At 38.1% G+C, this 21,369-nt stretch overlaps 1 protein-coding gene across 9 annotated transcripts in view; it reads left to right on the top strand.

The window, feature by feature from the left end:
- Window positions 1–21,369, top strand: part of DOCK10 (dedicator of cytokinesis 10) — a 278,160-nt gene that overhangs the window by 231,437 nt on the left and 25,354 nt on the right. For 6 of the 9 annotated variants that reach the window (XM_074398952.1, XM_003925467.4, XM_074398949.1 and 3 more), the window contains exons 31-47: window positions 995–1,039; window positions 3,054–3,229; window positions 3,356–3,472; window positions 4,898–5,009; window positions 5,730–5,851; window positions 5,939–6,053; window positions 6,142–6,208; window positions 6,427–6,474; window positions 7,043–7,144; window positions 9,248–9,372; window positions 10,945–11,057; window positions 13,257–13,394; window positions 14,053–14,235; window positions 14,767–14,877; window positions 15,743–15,958; window positions 17,372–17,429; window positions 17,754–17,852. In XM_074398952.1, coding sequence (XP_074255053.1) covers window positions 995–1,039; window positions 3,054–3,229; window positions 3,356–3,472; window positions 4,898–5,009; window positions 5,730–5,851; window positions 5,939–6,053; window positions 6,142–6,208; window positions 6,427–6,474; window positions 7,043–7,144; window positions 9,248–9,372; window positions 10,945–11,057; window positions 13,257–13,394; window positions 14,053–14,235; window positions 14,767–14,877; window positions 15,743–15,958; window positions 17,372–17,429; window positions 17,754–17,852 — 1,947 coding nt within the window. The remainder of the gene's footprint in view (window positions 1–994; window positions 1,040–3,053; window positions 3,230–3,355; window positions 3,473–4,897; window positions 5,010–5,729; window positions 5,852–5,938; window positions 6,054–6,141; window positions 6,209–6,426; window positions 6,475–7,042; window positions 7,145–9,247; window positions 9,373–10,944; window positions 11,058–13,256; window positions 13,395–14,052; window positions 14,236–14,766; window positions 14,878–15,742; window positions 15,959–17,371; window positions 17,430–17,753; window positions 17,853–21,369) is intronic. The other 3 variants (XM_074398951.1, XM_074398954.1, XM_074398956.1) reach the window with 3 other exon arrangements.

Genomic DNA, 21,369 nt, shown 5'->3' on the forward strand with positions numbered 1-21,369 from the left:
ACTACCTAAGACTGGGCAATTTATGAAGAAAGAAGGTTTAATTGACTCACAGCATCATTTGGTTGGGAGGCCTCAGGAAACTTACAATCAAGGCATAAGGTAAAGGGGAAGTAAGGAGCTTCTTCACATGGCGGCAGGAGAGAGAAAGGAAGAGAGCAAGGAAGTGCCACACTTTAAAAGCATCAGCTCTCAAGAGAACTCACTTACTATCATGAGAACAGCATGGGGGGGATCTGCCCATGATCCACTCACCTCCTGCCGGGTACCTCCCCTAACATGTGTGGATTACAATTCAAGATGAAATTTGGTGGGGGGGGGGGGACACAGTCAAACTACATTACTTACTATTAGTCAATAGCTCAGAGAAAAAAGCCCAATAGTCTCTTTGTAGATCTGGTACTATAAATAATGAACATAAAAATATGTTTCATAGCAAGCAGAGTTGTGATAGAAAAATAGATGCTCAAGTAGAAGGCTAAGAATTAGAATAATTCTGCTCATGACCTTCTTTTTTAAGAAAACAAATAGGCGAGGTGCGTTGGTTCATGCCTGTAATCCCAGCACTTTGGGAGGCCAAGGCAGGTGGATCACTTGAGGTCAGGAGTTTGAGACCAGCCTGGCCAACATGGCAAAAACACATCTCTATTGAAAATACAAAAGTTAGTCAGGCGCAGTGGTGGACACCTGTAATCCCAGTTACTCAGGAGGCTGAGACAGGAGAATCTCTTGAACCCAGGAAGCGAAGGTTGCAGTAAGTCGAGATCATGCCACTGCACTCCAGCTTGGGTGGCAGAGCCAGACTCCGTCTCAAAAAAAAAAAGTAAAGAAAACAAATAACCTAAGACATTCTCCTTGAAAAATGGCAACACCAAAGACTCACATTTTTAATAATTTAGTTTAATTGTTCAGTATAAATTACACATAATGAATATATATGTATCTGAGTATGTATATGTATATATCTGAACTTTTTGTTTGTTTATATTAAATTCAGATCCTTTGACACCTTCAGAATCAACTCAAGAATTACATGCATCAGGTAAGTGTTATCTTATCCAAGCATCAGTAACCACCTATTAATCTAATAATATTGACAACTATAAATACTATAAATTCCAGCTTCTGGGTGCTAATAAATATTCAGATATTTAATATCATGTAACAAAAATTGCAAAAGTTGACTGAATTGTTTTCTTGTCAACTTCTGAATTCCCTAATTTCAATTTTTGAAATGATTCCCTAATTTCAATTCTTTCACATTCTCCAGAGGAATTATTTTTTACTTTCCCAAAGCATCTGAAATTTTCTTAATGTGTATCATAAATGAAATTCCCACATATATATAATAACGTGCTTGTTCAATGTAACTGACTTTAGATGATATGATTCCTTTGCCAAACCACAGCCCTGTTTGATCAATCTTGTTAAGACAGAGGATATTAGTATAAGTTTGTTTTTATCTGAAATGAGTTAATAACTTAAAACGGTCTTGGCAAAACTTTTCTGTAGTCATAGATGGGAATTTAAAAGTTGTGCTCTATTCCTGGATCCTGAATATTACTATGTCACTAAGAAATTTATTTAAAGCCCTGTGATTTTAGTTTCTTGAACTGCTGCATTCCTGAATTTCCATATTCAGTAGTTTCTTTATGGAGGCTAAGCCAGTATATTTAATTTGCTATTGGTCAAAAAATGTCTATTCAGATCCTTTGCCCATTTTTTAAATTTAGTGGATTTTTTGTTTGTTTGTTTCTTTGTTTGTCTGTTGCCATTATATGGTATGAGTTCCTCGTAGAGTTTGGATATCAGCCCCTTATCAGGTATATGGTTGGTTTGCAAGCATTTTTCTCCCAATCCATAGTTTGCTTTCTCACCTTGTTGATTGATTCCTTTGCTGTCCAGAAACTTTTTAATTTGATTTAATCCATCTTGTTTATTTTTGCTTTTGTTTACTGTGTTTTTTGGGTGATATTCATGAAATCATTGCCAATGCCAGTGTCAAAGACCTTTCTCCCTATGTATTCTTGTAGGTGCAAGTACAATTATTAATGGCTACCTTTAAAAATCCTTTGGAAAATTTGAATAAGTCCACTATTACTGGAAATTTTAACATTCTTTTCTCTGTAATTCAGGCTCAAAATTTGACAGTGACTTCTCTCTCTCCTTGCTCCTTCACATACTTCAGTCAACTTTTCCTGGTGATTTACTCCTACCACTTAGTTTCTGCTACCCTAGCCCAGATAACACATTGTCACTCACCCCCTCCCTCCCACATTGCTACAATGTCCTGTATTGTATCCCTCACCCCCACCCCCATCTTCCCACATTCTAATTCATTTACATCCTGCCACACTATATTAATAAGTTAGTAAAGCACAAGACTTATCATGGCACTGATCTCAAAGCTGTCAGAAATAAATCCAAATGGAGAGGGACCTAACGCCAGCTAAGGAAATAGTACTGTTTCTCTATCATCTAGCCCCAGCCTCTCAAACCTAATTCTCTCACCATTCCTCTTCTAGCCACTGTGCTGATTGATTCCTACACACCTATGCTCCCCTCCATACCTGCTCCCTTACATACCTGTGCTTTCAGAATTCTGGGTCGTCGAAAATCCAGTCGCTTCTTCCAGCCTCCTGTCCCTTCTCTACCACCTCTATCTGTTCCCACAAAGATCTGCACCTCCAAACTTTAAGCATCATCAGAGACTCATCTAGACAGTTTCCTATTGATAACATTTCCTGAGTCCTCCATGCAGAAAATTTGTTTTTCCCCTGTCAACTCCTATAATCCTATAAAGATGCTGTTATTATGGAATTCAACAGTTGATGTTGTGTGTTAGTTTGTACCTGTATTTGTGTTTGCATGCACAGAATAGGCCTCTTACTGAATGCTCCTTGAGGATACAACACACCTCATTTCTGTAGCAAGACTATTCCTGAATCCCTCCTAGTGGTAAAAGAAGTTGATGGTAGTTGTTTGGTATATACATCTCAATTATAAAGTGATCATTTGATTTCCAATAACATGAGTTATTTTCCTTCCTCACAAAGATATGCCTGAATATTCGGTCACGAATGAATTTTGTCGCAAACACTTCTTAATCGGAATTCTGCTCCGAGAAGTTGGCTTTGCCCTGCAGGAAGACCAAGATGTCAGACACTTAGCTTTAGCAGTCCTAAAAAATCTAATGGCTAAGCATTCATTTGATGATCGATACAGAGAGCCAGTAAGTGATCTTCCCTTCTGCCTTCCCTAAACACCGTTTGATGGCTCACTGCATTAAATGCATATGAAGCTGACAAGCCTATTGATTTTTACGTGAATCATTTCTTTTGGCTACCTTTTCACCTAGAGAAAGCAGGCCCAGATAGCAAGCTTATACATGCCCCTGTATGGCATGCTGCTGGACAATATGCCAAGGATTTATCTGAAGGACCTGTATCCTTTTACTGTCAATACATCTAATCAGGTACGTTTGCACAATATGTCACATTTTTATGTTAATAAAGAATTTGTCTTTTAAATTATTTTTTGCCCTGGATAGCCATTGCCTCTCATCTGTGAACATACTAGGAATTGAACAACACTTTCTGCTGTGTACTCACATCAATGTGTCATTTGTTCCAATAGGTCCCTTTAGCCTTCTGCATGAACCTGCCTTCAGCATTTGGCTTTCATTTCCCTCTGTTCTCTGTATCACTTTCCAGTTCTTTCCAGCTCTTACAGGTTCCTCTGTAGCAATTATGGCCCCCTCCTCAGTGGACACCTTCCCCTACCACTTTCTACATTACCTACATGCCCACCTGGTGTCAGAATAAATAGCCAAATGCCTTATTTGTAGTGACAACCTGGGAGTGACTATAATCCTTCCTCCACTGAAGCACTACAGTGACTATGTACAATACACTGGAGATCTGTTGCCATGTTCAAATCTCAGATGAGATAACACAGTGCTGAATCCAATAATACCAGGAAGGTATTACCAACTAGGAGTTAGGAGCTATGGCCTATGGATTTTTTTTTTTTTACCTTGTTCAAATCCCAGTAGTATGAGTGACTCTCTGAGTGACTGTAAATAAGTTAGCCAACCTCCTTAAGCCTCCATTTCCTTCATTATAAAATGGAATAAAATACCTAAATCACAGCATCTTTATGAGGACTAAATTGTATACTAGAAAACAATTATAGAGCCTGGAAAATAATAAATATTTAAAACGTAGTTGTAGGCCAGATATGGTGGCTCACATTACTAATCCCAAAAACTTTGAGAGGCTGAGGTGAGAGGATCACTTGAGGCCAGGAGTTCAAGACCATCCTGAGCAAAATAGCAAGACACCACCTCCACAAATAAGAAATTTTTAAAATTAGCTTAGGGCATGGTGGCACATACCTGTAGTCCCAGCTACTCGGGAGGTTAAGGCAGGAGCATCACTTGAGCCAGGAGGCTGAGGCTGCAGTGAGCTGTGATCATGCCATTGCACTCTAGCCTGGGTAACAGAGTAAGACTCTGCCTCTTAAATAATAAAATAGAATAATAAAATAAAATGTATTTGTTAATAATAGTAATGTATATAAGATAACTCATGGTAATAATGATATCTATAATGTGATCCATGAATATATCAGTAACCAATCCAGCCATGTAGTTGTATATCTGTATCTAAAAGATTGTTTCTACAACATTGTAAAAAAGTCACATAAATCAAATTATAACTACAAGTATCATTTTGGCTGTATTCATTTTCACTGCCTACTTTAGCAGAAAACCTTTGCAGGGATGTAAAAGAACAAGTGAAATATCATTTAATTGGAAGTGTAATGAAGAAGGCATATGTGGGTTAACAATGTTGAAATACCATGATTCCCATTAATCTTTACTACACTTTGAATACAGGGCTCTAGAGATGATCTAAGCACCAATGGAGGATTTCAGAGCCAGACAGCTATGAAACATGCAAACTCCGTGGATACATCATTTTCTAAAGATGTTTTAAATTCCATAGCAGGTACTTGAGATCTTCTGAGAAAACTTATTTTTAACACTCATCCATGTTTACATTGTATAATCATTGTGCTTTTTACTCAGTCCACAATTCATTGTGCATCATCTATTTCGCAAAGTGTACTACATTTATACAACCAGAGTCTTTTTACATATTTCTTTGAATTCCATCCAGTGACTTCCTCTTCTACTTAGCATTCATTTTTACTTGGCTTAAAGAGCAGTCTACTTAGATGTTATCAAATTGCTTTATTCTGGAAACCATCTTTAAGTTTTCATTGCAGACAGCCTTTTAAAAGATAATGGCTTTTCAACTTCAAGGATTATTTTTAAGAACTGTTTTGGAAATGTCATTTCAATTTCTCATAAACAGTCAAAAGTTGAAAGCTCCTTCCCAAAAGTATCTTTATGAACTTTTACTAAAGTGTTTTTTAAAACAAGAGCTATCCTAATTTAAAAAACATGTTGAGAAATCAAAGGAAGAAGCTTTGTTTAATTCTATCTATAATGGTCCAAATTTTAAATCTTTAATGGCCATTGTAATAATACCTGAAATGCTACATGTCTTTAATGCCAATCCCAGATGCTGTTATGTTGGTCTTTCACAACACTGCTGCCACCTCAGTAATCAACATCTTTTTGGTTCATCATGTGAACCTTTTTTTTTGTGTGTGTGTGCCCATACATCTCATTCCCATGTATGTGCTGTGGCTTATGTTTACAGCATTTTCATCAATAGCTATTTCTACAGTAAACCATGCTGACTCCAGAGCATCTTTAGCAAGTCTTGACTCCAATCCAAGTACCAACGAGAAGAGCAGTGAGAAGACAGACAACTGTGAAAAGGTATGACTTCCCTCCCAAACCTACTGATCATGACAAGGCAGAAGTCACTCACTCTCACTCAATCGTGATTGCTTCTTGAATTCCCAGATCCCAAGACCCTTGTCTTTGATTGGCTCAACTCTTCGATTCGACAAGTTAGATCAAGCAGAAACCAGGAGTCTCCTGATGTGTTTTCTTCACATTATGAAAACAATTTCGTATGGTAAAGAGAACTCTTTAAAATTAATTTTTTTGAAAAACAGGAAAAAAAAATTCTTCAGATTCTCATGCTACCTGATGTTTCCTTCTAGAGACCCTGATTGCCTACTGGCAGAGGGCTCCCAGTCCAGAGGTGTCAGACTTCTTCAGCATCTTGGAGTAAGTTTTAGATTTGATGACATAACACTTTTTTCTGGAAACTTCTAAATAGTCTACTATACCATGTTTCATTTCAAGAACCCATGTAGTAAGTTATCATCAATAATACATAAACTATTTAAAGCAAGTTTAGTCTTTTTCTTTCAATATACTTAGATGAACAGTTTGTATAATGAAAGAATATGAATAATTAGAATGTGTTTTGTTTTTCTTTCTAGCGTTTGTCTTCAAAATTTCAGATACCTAGGAAAACGCAATATAATAAGGTAATAATTTTAAATTCCAATAGATTAATCTGGTCTTTTAAAAAGCATATGACGTGTTAATCTATCAGGTTAGAGTTACAAATATATGTTAGCAATCTTAAAATGCAAATAAAGATTATTAGGTTGACCTCACATTAGACACAAAAGTTTGAAGATTGCCTCATACACGTTATAGATCTAGGAACAGTTCATGTTGTCTAGGGAGAAAATCACAGACACTTATTTTTAAAAGAAAACCACATATCATGTATCTTTGGAACTAATTTATCAATATATAAATATAACTTGGAAGATACCTATTTCAGAAAACATTTCCGGTAAACTAAAAAAAAGAAACAAGTAATCTGAAATAACTTTGCACTGTCATCATTTCTTCATGAAACAACATTTGCAGAACCTTCACTAAATCCCAATTTCCAATTTCCAAAAGGAAACAGGGTTTTATTTTCATTAATTCATAGCATGTGAAATATTTCATTATTCAGTAATCATTTTTTCAGTTGCCATTTATTTTTATATGTAAATTACAAACACTGAGCTATGATTAAAACTTCCATTTTCATTGCAGAAAAATTGCTGCTGCATTTAAATTTGTGCAGTCCACACAGAACAATGGAACTCTCAAAGGATCCAATCCTTCCTGCCAGACATCAGGTCTCTTGTCACAATGGTAATGTCACATTTGCTTGGTATTTAAAATTGTATATAGCTCTGTGTGTGTGTGTGTGTGTGTGTGTGTGTGTGTGTGTGTGTGTGTGTCTATATATGCATATGTCCAAGGTAAACATACATACACACACACACACACACACACACACACACACACATACATTTCTATTTATATATTCAAACCAAGTGCAGATTTCAAATAATTACCTGTCTGTCTTAAGAAACTTCTTAGTCACTTTACTGTTTGCCCTACTAGATTGTAAAGACCAAAGAGATAAGGATTACACCATATACATGTGCACTTAGAGCACCATCCCTTGCATAGACTGAACATTAATGAGTATTTTCATTTAATGAAACCCAAAATATAGACCTAAGTCCAATAAATGCCTCTTTTAATGCTATCGAATCTTCCAGTGGAAAAACAAAACCTGGGTTCATATCTTCCTAGGCTTTTCAGTAATTATAATATTTTTGCAATATTCTTGAAGGTGAAATTGTTTTTTAAAGAGTCAAAGACAACAAGGAAGCATGGATGATCCCATAACCCACTTTAGATTTCCTACTCATTAGACTGATTTGACTAGCAGATAGGATCTGGAGTCATCCTTCATCAGCCTAACTAATGGAAAACATTCGTCCTGAAATTCTACCTCAGAGCTCCTCTGGGTCTTGTAAATGAGAACTCTTTGCAAAAATTGCCCCCACTTCGATTTATTCTTCCCAGAGGCATGATCATAGTATATATTATGAATATTTTAGAAAGTGTTTTAGAAAGAAACATGAGAGTAGTACATAGCAAATAAATCATAGAATAAATTTTGCCTCCCTCTATGGGAACCCCTTGAAATTGGCCCCTTGTGAGAAAGTAAATGAAAAAAAAAGTAATGGACTTCTTTTTTTGCAAAAAAAAATAACATAAAGGACAGTAAATAATTAATTTCCACGTTTAATAATAATAGTGAGCCATCTGAGGTCACTGAAGTTTTGTAGATGTGTGGTGGGTTAGATTTCAGGCTTCTCCTGAAACATCTGGTCAGGTCCTGGCCATTTCTGACCTTCACCTCCTAGAAACCAGGGCTTTTCCTCCACAAGTTCAGACTATGCTACCCTCAAAACCTAGAAATTACCCAATCCGAATGCCTAAGCCCCACAGCCAAGGAATCACTCACTCCTTCTAGCTTCAGGAATGAACCAGGCGTCCCTGGCTATTGAAAGCCAAAGTCACATCCCCTGAATCTCCATCCATCCAGGTTTTCTGATCTAGCCAGAACAAAATCAGCCTTGAAGAGTGGGAGAAAGAGAAGACCACTGCCTCATTTCTAGGTTAAGGCCTAAAGGAGGAATTAGGAGCTACCTTTAGGGTGTTTCCAAATGCTGCTTTCCTTGCATAAGTGTTTTTATAAATAGTTTTTATGACAACACATATCCCAAGAATTATCAGTCTATTTCCTTGGCCAAATGATAAAGTCAGGAGTAGGAAATATTCTTAGTTCTACAGTAACACCAGCTCATTTTTCCCAGCTGGAAGTCCTGTGGGATGTTGAATGAGTCATCGCCCTGGAAGCACAAAGGCACAGAGGTCCCTCAACTACCTACCTCCCACAACCATCACCTGTCAGCCCCCTGTGGCCATGACACCAGTGAAATGATAAATCAACAGGAATTTCCAAATACAAACATCTAGGCAAGCAAGGGTTGTTTTAGAACCTGATTTTACACTTTATCTCTTAAAAATACTTTCCTACTGTACTTTTTAATGTCCACCACTGTGTCTTCCTGATCAGCCAACAACCAACTTAACATTCATGGAATCCCATTATTTCATAAATAATAATGAATGTGCTTGAATAGATTTCATTCAAGGATCTGTTATTCTATGTATTATCTTTCTGAACCCTATTTTGGCTTAAACAAAATTTCTCCAAAAGTGCTTTAAATAATCCCTCTCATAATGTCACCTGTAATTAATATTTGTAATAAAAAGTTGCTTTCAAAATTAGTTTTTAATATTTGACTCAATCTAGAATAATTGAATGAACAAATACTCTTTGGCTACAACATCCCCGAATAACTCTAACCACTTTTCTTATTTCATTTTCAGGATGCACTCCACTTCCAGTCATGAAGGCCATAAGCAGCACAGATCACAAACTTTACCAATAATTCGAGGCAAAAATGCACTTTCTAACCCCAAACTCTTACAGATGCTAGACAATACCATGACCAGTAAGTAAACCAGAAATAATAGAAACAAGATGGTTACCATTTTTTCTCTACGTATGTGTAGGACATGAAATGCACTAAAACCACTGCTTTTAAGGTTTGCTGTAGCTCTGGGAATATTTCTTAGAGAAAAGCCTCACCAGGGAGTGGTTAAAAAAAATGTAGTGCCAATGGGGAAGAAAGGGGAGAGGCAAAACCCTTAATATCACATGCTTAGCACAGCTCCCCTGAAACAAGTGACTTTCAGCATTGTGCAGGTCATGGGGGCTGCTGTCAACCAGATGATTACTGCTTCCTCTGTGGGGAAGGGTTAAAGTTGCCCATGTCCCAGAAGCAACAAGGATGACATCTTGAATCTAGAGATGCACACACTCCCGCTTGTGAATGAGGGAAAAATGGAGGCCAGCGTTTTATAGCATATAATTTGAGGACTACACTCTGACCTGTTTTCTTCTCTTGCCCGAATTCTTAAGGGGCCTGGAAAGTCACACCCTACCAACTATAAAGTCTCATCAGACGGGTTTTAGTGAACCGTATATAACATGACTTACTTTCCAGCCTAACTCTGGCATAACATCACATGACAGCTAAGGAAAGAAATCAAAATATTTTACCTTCAAATATGTTTGTTTCCCGTATCTGGAAACAGCCCTGCAGAGTTGTCTCTTGTGGGGAAAAACCTGCATTCTGTAAAGATTCCCCTTTCCCTTTCCAGGTCTTTTCCTTGATCCAGGAGAGAATCCACTGAGAGTCTAGCACCTTTTTCCGTCTTAAAAGAAACATTTACAATCTGTTCTCTCTGAAGTCTGCCTTTCGGAGGCTTCATCTACATAATAAGAACCTTGGTCTCCACAATCCCTTATCTTAACCCAGACATGTCCTTTTTATTGATTCCAGGTCTCTATATAAACTATTTCAACCAATGGCTGATCAGAAAATCTTTGAATCAACCTATAACCTGGAAGAACCTCTCTTCCACTTTCAGTTCTCCTGCCTTTCCAGTCCAAACCAATGCACATCTTACATGTACTGATTGATGTCTTATGTGTCTACAGGCCATGGTCACTCATATTTGGCTCACAATAAATCTCTTCAAATATTTTACGAAGTTTGACTCTTTTCACTGATAGATTGTTAGCAATTATGGGCACATGGCCCACAGTTACTTGTTTGAAGGTATTTGCCTTAACCTATAAATACACTTTGTGACTTTCTGAGGGGACATAAAGATAGTCCATTGAGACTGTACATTTCATTTATTAGCCCAGAAGCCTCGAACTTGAGACAGCCTGATTATGAAAGAAATATGACCCTGTCTTTGGCCAGATCAATGGAAAACAACTCAGAAACAATGGAAACCCCACAGCTAATATATGCAAAGGGCACATACACTAAAGACTCTAGTATTTTTAATTCAGCCAATAAAGAAACTGAACAAATGAAAACATTTTGATTTAATAAATTATTAATCAAAATGCCAGTAAACTTTGAATATATTGAAATGGAAGGAAATCCTTTATAGGCTACAAAGCATTGTCTTAGACTTTAATGCATGTTTTACTTTGTATTTTGTAGGCAACTCCAATGAAATAGACATCGTGCACCACGTAGACACTGAGGCCAATATAGCTACAGAGGTTTGCCTCACTATTCTAGACCTGTTATCCCTCTTCACTCAGACTCACCAGGTGAATATGATCTCAACATTTTCTGCAAAAATGATGAAATGTAAGGTAGAAAAGCCATGTGAAGTCAAAAACAAGTTTTTTAAAAAATTATTTATGAAATCAATTAACCTTGTATAAATCAACCCAAGTGTGAGTGGAAAACATGTTAAAGATGAGATTTTGATTTTATCACAGGTTGACTAATGTTTGCTTGATATGTACTTGTATGCATTTCACTATTGTCAAATAGTCTTTCTTCCTCATTTGTCTTGCTTCACTCTTAGGCAAGCTGGGCTGAGTAAGATGTGACTATAATTTTTCAGTTGAAGAGAAAGAGATGTATTAAATTTACAACTAGATCCAAAAAGAAACTAATGATGTTGAGCACTTCTTGTGTACTTATTTGACATTTGGATATCTTTGACAAAATGATTATCACTACTTAGAATGGCTGAATTTAAAAAGAGTGACCATCCAAAGTTTTGGCAAGGATGTGGAGAAACTGGAACTCCCACTGATTGACAGTGGGAATGCAAAATGATAAAAACACTCGGGAGAACAGTATGGCAGTCTCTGAAAAAGTTAATCATGCAGCTATCATATGACCAGGCATTCCAATACTACACTAGGTATTTACCCAGGAAAAGTGAAAGCATATATCCACATAAGGCTTCGTACACAAATATGTGTGGCAGCTTTGTGCATATGGCATATGTGCACATACGTAACTCACGTTACGTGCATATACATAAATCAATTATACATCAACAGGTAGATTTTAAAATTTGTGGTTTATCCATACAATAGAATACTACTTAGCAATTAAGAGAAATAAACTACTGATACACGCTATAACATGGGTGAAACCCAAGAAACCGAATTTCAAAAGATTATATGCTATATCATTCAGTATATATTATTTCATTTATATAAAATTTTAGAAAACGTAAATGATGAAAACAGAAAGCTAATCAATGGTTGCCTAGGGATGTGGAGGAAGAGTGGGAGGAAAGAATTACAAAAAAAAAAAGTAGTTACAAACCTTTAGGAGTGATGGATATGTTCATTATCTTGATTGTGGTGATGGTTTCATGGGTGTATGCCAGTGTCAGACTTATTAAATTGTACTCATCACATGTGTTCAATTTATTGCGTGTCAATTATACTTTAATAGTAAAGCTATTAAAAACATGTGGAGCTCTACCAAATGAGCTTAAACACCTAGCCTAGTGCATTAAGGACTGAGCCAGGACGAGTTGTGGTGGTTCTTGCCTGTTATTCCAGCACTTTGGGAGGCCAAGGCAGGAGGATCTCTTGAGCCCAGGAGTTCCAGACCAGCCTCGGCGATACAGTGAAACTTTGTCTTTATAAACAATTGAAAAATTAGTCAACTGTGGTGGCACATGCCTGTAGTCCCAGCTATTCAGAAGGCTGAAGTGGGATCACTGGAGCCCAGGAAGTGGGGGTTGCAGTGAGCTATGATTGTGCCACTACACTCCAGCTTAGGTGACAGAGTGAGACCTTGTCTCAAAAAAAAAGGAAAATAAAATGACTGAGCTAGGAAAATTTGGATTCTTGGAATAAAGTCTACACCGAACAGCATAATTATGCCAAGAAAGCCCTACTTTCAGGTGAAATGTCAGCATGGTGATAGAGAAAGCAATGACTATGTTGATTTTTTATTTGGCCATGAAAATGTCACTCAAATCTCACACATTTTAAGGACTTTACTAGTGCCTTTGAGAACGTGTGACCTCATCTCCCATTTCTCCCCTGACCCCACCCCACTCACCATTGCACCAGCTATTCTGCTTTTCTTTCTCAACCCTGAACTCACAAGCTCCTCTCCAAATCAAGGTCCTTGTACCAGCTATTTCTCCCCCATGGAACAATCCTCCTGGATCTCTCCAGGACAGGCCCCTTGAGCTCACGTGCCAATATCTCCATTAGAGCGGTCTTTGCTGACTATCTGTGGAAGTAATCCTGCCCACAAAGCAACTACTTGCAATTACATCATCCTAGTCTGTTTCAATTTGTCATGTTTTTTCAATCACTGCTATGTAAGTTTCACAGTAAACATGAACTGTGTCTCCTTATTCAATCTTTTATTTCCAGCACTCAGAATTGTGCCTTACCACGATAGGTTCACAATAAACATTTTTTGATAGAATGTAAATGTTCTTTCACTTATCCTGAGTAACATCTGCATTGAATTTCCAGAGACAACTCCAACAATCTGACTGTCAAAATTCGTTAATGAAAAGGGTCTTTGACACCTACATGCTCTTTTTCCAAGTCAATCAGTCAGCCACAGCACTGAAGCATGTGTTTGCCTCCTTGAGACTGTTTGTATGCAAGGTAAGGATCTTCCAGGTTTCAATGAAGCTTAGGTAGGATGACAGTAAACCCATAGGAATCCTTGCATCTCTCAGTAGGGAGAGAAGGAGGATTGTTTTCTTGAATTTGGGTTTTATTAGACGTTGATTCCTGGTCTCAAAATGAGTGCACAGCCTTGACAATTTGTCTGCTCAGATACCAGAAAGTATTAGCATCTGGTGACCAATTCTTTGAGTTATTGGTGTTTGTGTCATCAAGTTAAGTAAAATGCACACCTTGAACCGGCATATTCATCCATGTCAAGTTAAAGATACCACATTAAAGTGGATACAGCCACCATCTTTGAGGATGCTTGTAAATAACACCTGTGATTTTAACAATATCAGGTGAATTGAGGTCATTTCAAAGCTCTCACTCCGTTATTTTAGATTGTCATCAGTTACTGACGCAAGCGATACTTACAATGTAGAGAATAATTATATCCAGGGGAAAAAAAAGACAAATGCTAACATAGACCTTAATAAATTATAGCCTCCTCACTTGCAAATGAAAGAAAAAAAAAGACTAGGTTGAAACAAAAAAGAAGAGGGGTTTTGTTCTAGGGAATTTTAAAATATGAGAATGAACAGAACAAAATGAAGGCATGTTGCTCCCTTTACCCTTTCTTCCATTTCTGCAGTTTCCTTCAGCATTCTTTCAAGGGCCTGCTGACCTCTGTGGATCATTCTGCTACGAAGTCCTAAAATGCTGTAACCACAGGTCACGGTCAACTCAGACAGAAGCCTCAGCCCTTCTGTACTTTTTCATGAGGAAGAATTTTGAATTTAACAAGCAGAAGTCAATTGTTCGGTCCCACTTACAAGTAAGTGCTGCCAATGTTCATTAATGCTGTTGTTAAAACCACTGATCTGTTTCAGCAGTGCTTACAGCCGTCTGTCCTCAGGGCAACCGGTCACTGACTCCTGCACCAGAGTCCTCCTTAAAGACGCTGTAGCACTCAGTTCTGTTTAATAGGAGAAGCACAGCTGGGCAGAAATCAGCAGAGCCCTATCTCCACTTGTACTGTCCTTTCTTGTGCCAGGAAATAGAATCACATGGAATAAGCACCTCAGGAACCCACGGCTCGCTCTAGCAGTCCAAACCCCACAAAATTCCAAACCTAATTTTTTTTCTTCTAGGCTTCCCAAGACTCCAAGATTCCTGTAGCCTCTCTTAGGTATTTAAGATTATAGGAAACACCCTAGATTTAATAATACCTTCTGGACATTTAATGCACAAACACTTTTCTCATTGGAACTACAGGGAGAAATAATAAATTTACCCAACCCAGTGGATGTCTTTAAGAATACTATTTCTGATCTTATTTTCAAGAGCGCATTTTTTTCTCTTCCAGCTCATCAAAGCTGTGAGCCAGCTAATAGCCGACGCTGGGATTGGAGGCTCTCGGTTTCAACATTCACTTGCAATTACCAATAATTTCGCCAATGGAGACAAGCAAATGAAAGTAAGAAATGCTTGGTGGGCTTTTACAAAAGACCTTTTTAAAAACTGAAGTGGATTTTTTTTTGTGAGATGTCAAAATTATAAAAATAGACCAGGTACAGTGGCTTACGCCTGTAATCCCAGCGCTTTGAGAAGCCAAGGCAGGACGATTGCTTGAGGCCAGGAGTTTGGGTTTGAGGCTGCAGTGGGCTATGATGGCACCCCTGTACTCCAGCCTGGGTAACAGTGCAAGACCCTGTCTCTAAGAAAAAAAAATTGTTTATTTCGTTTATTGTGATGTTGAACTTTGAGCACTCCTCAAAGTAAACTATCAAGTTTATTGTTTGAATTGCTATTGACAGGCTATGCCCCCTAGTTATGTTCTCAGAAATTTTAAGGACGATGGTAGTATCTTAATAGAAAATCACCTTGTTTGATAGTTCCAAATTAAGTCCCACAACTGAATCTCTTTGATCAAGATTAAATCATATGCTTATCCCTAAACCAGTCACTGTAGCCTAGAGGATCGAACAATAGAATTGGTCAGGCCAGTGTTCCGTGCCACCCATGATCCCTAGGAGCAAAGTCGGACCTGTTCAAATCACATGAACTAGAGCCAGGAAGGGGAATATCTCAAAGAAATCAGGATGTTTTACCAGAAAGTGTGCTTGAAGACAAAAGAATAGAGCCTCCTGAAATTTGCAATCTTGAAATGTGTATATCCATAGTCATGAAACATAGAATGCACATATACAGAGTGCACACATTTATACTATATATGGAATGTGCCCAACTGTGATGCCTAGCCACAATTAATAGCATAACTTGAAGTCAGTTAATTTACAGATTCTAAACAGATAATGACCCAGGCTCTCTCTTTTCCAAAGAACAGCAATTTCCCAGCAGAGGTGAAAGACCTGACTAAGCGTATAAGGACTGTTTTGATGGCCACGGCTCAGATGAAGGAGCATGAGAAGGATCCTGAAATGCTGGTGGATCTCCAGTACAGCCTGGCAAACTCCTACGCAAGCACTCCCGAACTACGGAGGACCTGGCTGGAAAGCATGGCCAAGATTCACGCCAGAAATGGAGACTTATCGGAGGTGATTAGCAAAGGCTCAGTCATTCACCATCAGTATTATCCTCTTTATCAGGAAAATTGGATCTTCATTTACAGCATGGACTAGAAAGAGATGCCATGTTTTTGCACTCATCTAGACTTCACTCAGTTATATGTTATATACAATAAACTTGCATATAGCGTTCAAGGATACCTGGCTCTAAGTAATTGACCTCAAATAAAGGCCAGAGTCAGTGGGGTAACTGCAGGTGTATAAATTGTAATGCAGCACTGAATGCTGAAAACCTGAGGCTGAGGAGGAGTGTGGTAAGAGCGTCTGAGAATTCAGTCATTAAATTAATGTTCTGTGTTTTAAAACTTCTCTGCAACTAGAGTAGAATGGGGAAGCTTGCCACCATAGTGAGTAAACTCAGCAGGGGGAATCTGTCCTCATTTACAGCTAGTCTGAACTGGCCATGGAAAAATTAATGATCTTTAGTGCCACGTGAGGAGAGTCCACTGTGTGAAGATTATACGTTAACACTTAACTTTTTATGTCAGTTTCAATACTGGGTGAATCATTTGCAGCAATTCACAGCACCCAAGGGCTTCTGACTACCAAATGGGAAGTTCTATTCCAGAACTGTGTTTCTTTGGGGAAGAGATTAATTTGTCTAGGATAGTCTAGGATAGTCCTCAACTCTGAAGTTCTTCTAAACACATGTGGTAATCAGTGACTCTGGAATGGAAACCAGAAGGCTGGCTTGGCAGCAGTTTAGTGAGGACAAGAATGTAAAGCCTTTGGGCTGCTCTGAAAATGATGACATTCCTCCATGAAACCTGAAAAGGAAAAAGCTGAAGTCATTTGGAATCTTCAGCAAGTCAACTTGTAATATGTGTTCAGCAATGTTCAGTGCTTCATAAGAGATATTAGAGTAAACTATAACGTCACCCATGTAATATGGTTTGAAGGGAGCACAGGTGTGACATTAGGTCACACCTGTGAGGTGACCATTTTAAAGGCAACACAAATTCAGAGGGGCTATTCCAGGAGGTTAAAAAAAAAGTTATTTAGAAAGTAGATTATTTTTATTTCCAACATATCTAGATATAGAGTTATAGTTTTAATTTTAAAAGAAGATCTATGATTTTTTTAATCTAGGCTTAGACATAAAGGAAGGAAGATAATTCTATGGGAAAATTCTTCAGGCCAGCTTCTTCACCCAGCTCCAAACTAATCAAGAACAAACGAACAAACAAAAACCGAAAATACTCATCTTATTCTTGACAGTGAATTTTTTGGAAAGACAATTGATTCTTGCTTTCAATTCCATGATTACAAAGGATCCTTCCACATAACATATTCTGATATGGACTACTGGCTCGCCTTGGAAGATTAACACTCGTTATATTAAACTCCATCCCCTCAGCCTCTTTATTTTCTTTCTCGTTACAGGCTGCCATGTGTTACATCCATATTGCCGCTCTCATTGCAGAATATCTGAAAAGAAAGGGTAAGATGACCACGTGAGGAAGGCAAAAAGCCCAGATATCAACACGTGGAAGCCTAATAGAAATAACGTATTAATTTTACATTTCATTAATCTGTTATGTTTAAGTAATAATCGCTTTCACAGATACTTCTAATTATGCTGTACTTTTAACATTTTCAGTCTATCATGTCATTGATGTGTTTATCCCTTGTACAGCAAAGGCTCACTGGATGGTCAACTTCTTAGTTCAAAACGAGAATGCATTGGCTAACGATCTGTAGTCTCAAAAGCTTGTATTAACATAAACATGTAGCAATGTCCTAACCTCATCTTGCACTACCATAGGTTACTGGAAAATGGAAAAGATTTGCACAGCATCCCTGCTCCCGGAGGATACCCACCCCTGTGATAGCAACTCGTTACTAACAACTCCCAGTGGAGGAAGTGAGTGATCTAACTGCTCATTTACCCCAATGAAATCAACCTGCTGAATAAATTCTAGTTCAGTGAAACCTTCTTGAATAGATTCTTAGAAGCAAAAACTATCTCAGATATACACAACTTACTCTGCCAAAAACTTAAACTCCTGCCATTCAGAAATCCCTTCCAAAATTTATGAAATTTAAATAACTGAAAAGTTGTCAGCAAATAGAACCGTGTGTTCTCCAACATTCAAGTGTATGAGTTATGGCCATATTTAATTTAGCTACCAATCTGCATGCCAGTCTGCCATAGGGATTTTATTCTGAAATGGATAAATTGTTTGAAATTGCAAGAGGAAACCATTTTTATTTTTAAATGTAACAGAAGTGTTTATTTCAAATAAAAAATAGGGCCAGGCATGATGGCTCATGCCTGTAATACTGGCACTTGGGAGGCCAAGGTGGGCAGATCACTTGAGGTCAGGAGTTTGAGACCAGCCTGGCCAACATGGTGAAACCCGGTCTCTACTAAAAATACAAAAATTAGCTGGGCATGGTGGCAGGCACCTGTAAACCCAGCTACTTGAGAGACTGAAGCAGGAGAATTGCTTGAACCCAGAAGGCGAAGGTTGCAGTGAGCCAAGATCACACCACTGTAGACCAGCCTGGACAACAGAGTGAGGCTCCATCACAAAAAAAAAAAAAGAAAAGAAAAGAAAAGAAAAATGAAAACATATACCTATATTCATAATGTATATGTAAGACTTTATATTCAGCATGTTCCATTTCATTTTTCAAAAGTATACACTGACAATTTACAACATATGGTATATGGTATGATTTTCTTTAGAAATATTCCATTGTTAATGTCTGAATTTTGAAATTATAATGATGACTAAAAAGTTACTCTTTGAAAAAAAAATGGGTGATATAGTTAACACATTTAATCTACATTCTCTTGCAAAAATTTGTTCGAACCCAAATGTTATGAACTGTAGTCTATTTGATCACACTGGTTTAACTGCCAAATGCAGCGGAAAAGTCAGCGTACAAACAAGAGAAATATATTTTTAGATGTGGAAAATCAAAATACTTTAAATGTAGATGGACTTTACTTGCTATATTTCAGAAACAGAATTCATCCCTTCTTCATTTAAATATTTGTATGTTTTCTGAAAGGTCTCAGTAGATTTTGCATATAAGACATTTGAACCAAATGACCAAAGCAAACTGAGGGACAGTGAGGCTACTCGTTTGAGGACCTTGAAGAAGAAGCCAGATGTGGCACCATGGCTCATGTCCACCCTAAAATTCAGGAATCTTCTTGCTTAGTGTCCCACTTCCCATTTAGCCTGATTTTTATGTACAAGTTGTCAAAAACATCATTGACTTATTTAACATGTCCTTCCACATCTATTGCTTATCATAACCAGCTGCCATAATGTTCCATAAAGACTGTTTCAGATTCTAAGAACGAAATTGAAGAAAACTGATAAAAGCATGTGTTAGTTTGAGAGCCTGTGGAAACTTATCTCCTAAAAAGTTGTGTGAATCTTTAATATTCAAAATGCTTTAAATGCCCAGTGTTAAACCTAAGGTGTTATGAGAATATAATGTGCCCATCAAGAAAAGGATATATTTGTTTATTAAACTTTAAACTTGAGAAGGTGACCATCTATGATACATTAACATGTAACATATATCTGATGATACATAAGCTGATGATATGTGCTATGATGCATTAATGTATTCTGATTAGCATATATCATCAGTGTATATGTGAATGTCATAGGCACATATTTGAAGCCCTTCATATACTTTACTATTCTGATATTTTTGAGTCAAAGGAGGAAACTATCCCTTCCCTGCAGTGTGCACAATGATATGTATATAGGTGAATATGGGTGAGCCCAGAAAGTACAGCTGCTTCAGTTGTACTTGTAAGTGATCATTGGTCAGGCGCAGTGGCTCACCGTAATCCCAACACTTTGGGAAGCCGAGGCAGGTGGATCACAAGGTTAAGAGATCGAGACCATCCTGGCCAACATGGTAAACCCTGTCTCTACTAAAAGTACTAAACTTAGCCAGGCATGGTGGCACGCACCTGCAGTCCCAGCTACTGGGGAGGCTGAGGCAGGAGAATTGCTTGAACCCCGGAGGCGGAATTTGCAGTGAGCCAAGATCATGCCACTGCACTCCAGCCTGGCAACACAGTGAGACTTCATCTCGAAAAAATAAAAATAAAAAATAAACAAAGTGATCATCATCCTGCAAGAGGTATGTTGTGACTTCTCCTACAATTAGCTCTCATATAGTTTAATATATGTTTAATATTATTATAAAAAGAGAAAGAAAATTTACGTAATAGCAAGGATTAGATTGCAATAACTATTATAATTTCTAGCATTGAGTTACATAACCAATGAGCTGATTATTAAAAACAAAATCATTCCACCAAAGTATTAGCTATAACTTAAAAAGCACTTACTGCATAGAAGGCACCACACTAAACCCTGTCCCAGCAATATCTCAATTAGCTGCCAGTAACAAGTCTGTGAGTTAGTTGCTATTATCACCCCCTGTTTATAGCTGAGAAAACCAAGAGAAGCTAAATAATCTGCCCCACATGTCATGGTTAGCTTGTGTCAGAGCCAAAGCTCAGGAGCTGCTGTGTCACTCCAGCTAGTCCTAGTCACTCACATTCCCCACCGTTCAGATCTGATCTCTCCTCTGGAAATGTTACCCTTTATAAATTGCTTTCACACGTATCTGTAGAAGCATGCCTTTTTAAATTTCGGTGGCTAAGATACCAAGAAAATTTGAGAAGGTTTCTACATAATAGAGTGAAAATGGCAAGTATTGGCCAGGCATAGTGGCTCCTGCCTGTAATCCCAGCACTTTGGGAGGCTGAGCTGGGAGGATCACCTGATGTCAGGAATTCAAGACCAGCCTGGCCAACATGATGAAACCCTGTCTCTACTAAAAATACAAAAAATTAGCTGAGTGTGGTGGTGGGCACTGTAATTTCAGCTACTTGGGAGACTGAGGCAGGAGAATCGCTTGAACCCGGGAGGCGGAGTTTGCAGTGAGCCGAGATCACACCATTGCACTCCAGCCTGGGTAACAAGAGCAAAACTCCATCTAAAAAAAAAAAAAAAAAAAAAAAAAAAAAAAAAAAAAAAAGCAAGTATTGGGCATTCTCTTGTCTTTTGGGGGGGCATAGGGGAAGAGATAGGGTCTCACTCTGTCACCCAGGCTGGAGTGCAATGGCTGGGCATTCTCTTGTCTTTTGGGGGGCATAGGGGGAGAGATAGGCTCTTACTCTGTCACCCAGGCTGGAGTGCAATGGCAGGGTGATAACCCACTTTAGCCTCAAACTCCTAGGCTCAAGCAATCCTCCTGCCTCAGCCTCCTAAGTAGCTGGGATTACAGGCACCCATTACTCCACCCAGCTACAAGCATTTTCTTTATAATGTGCTGAGTGTACCAGGTATTTTCTCAAATATTAATGTTTTGAATCCTTCCAACATCCTTTGAGA

The sequence above is a fragment of the Saimiri boliviensis genome, chromosome 5, assembly GCF_048565385.1.
Source record: "Saimiri boliviensis isolate mSaiBol1 chromosome 5, mSaiBol1.pri, whole genome shotgun sequence".
NCBI lineage: Eukaryota > Metazoa > Chordata > Mammalia > Primates > Cebidae > Saimiri > Saimiri boliviensis.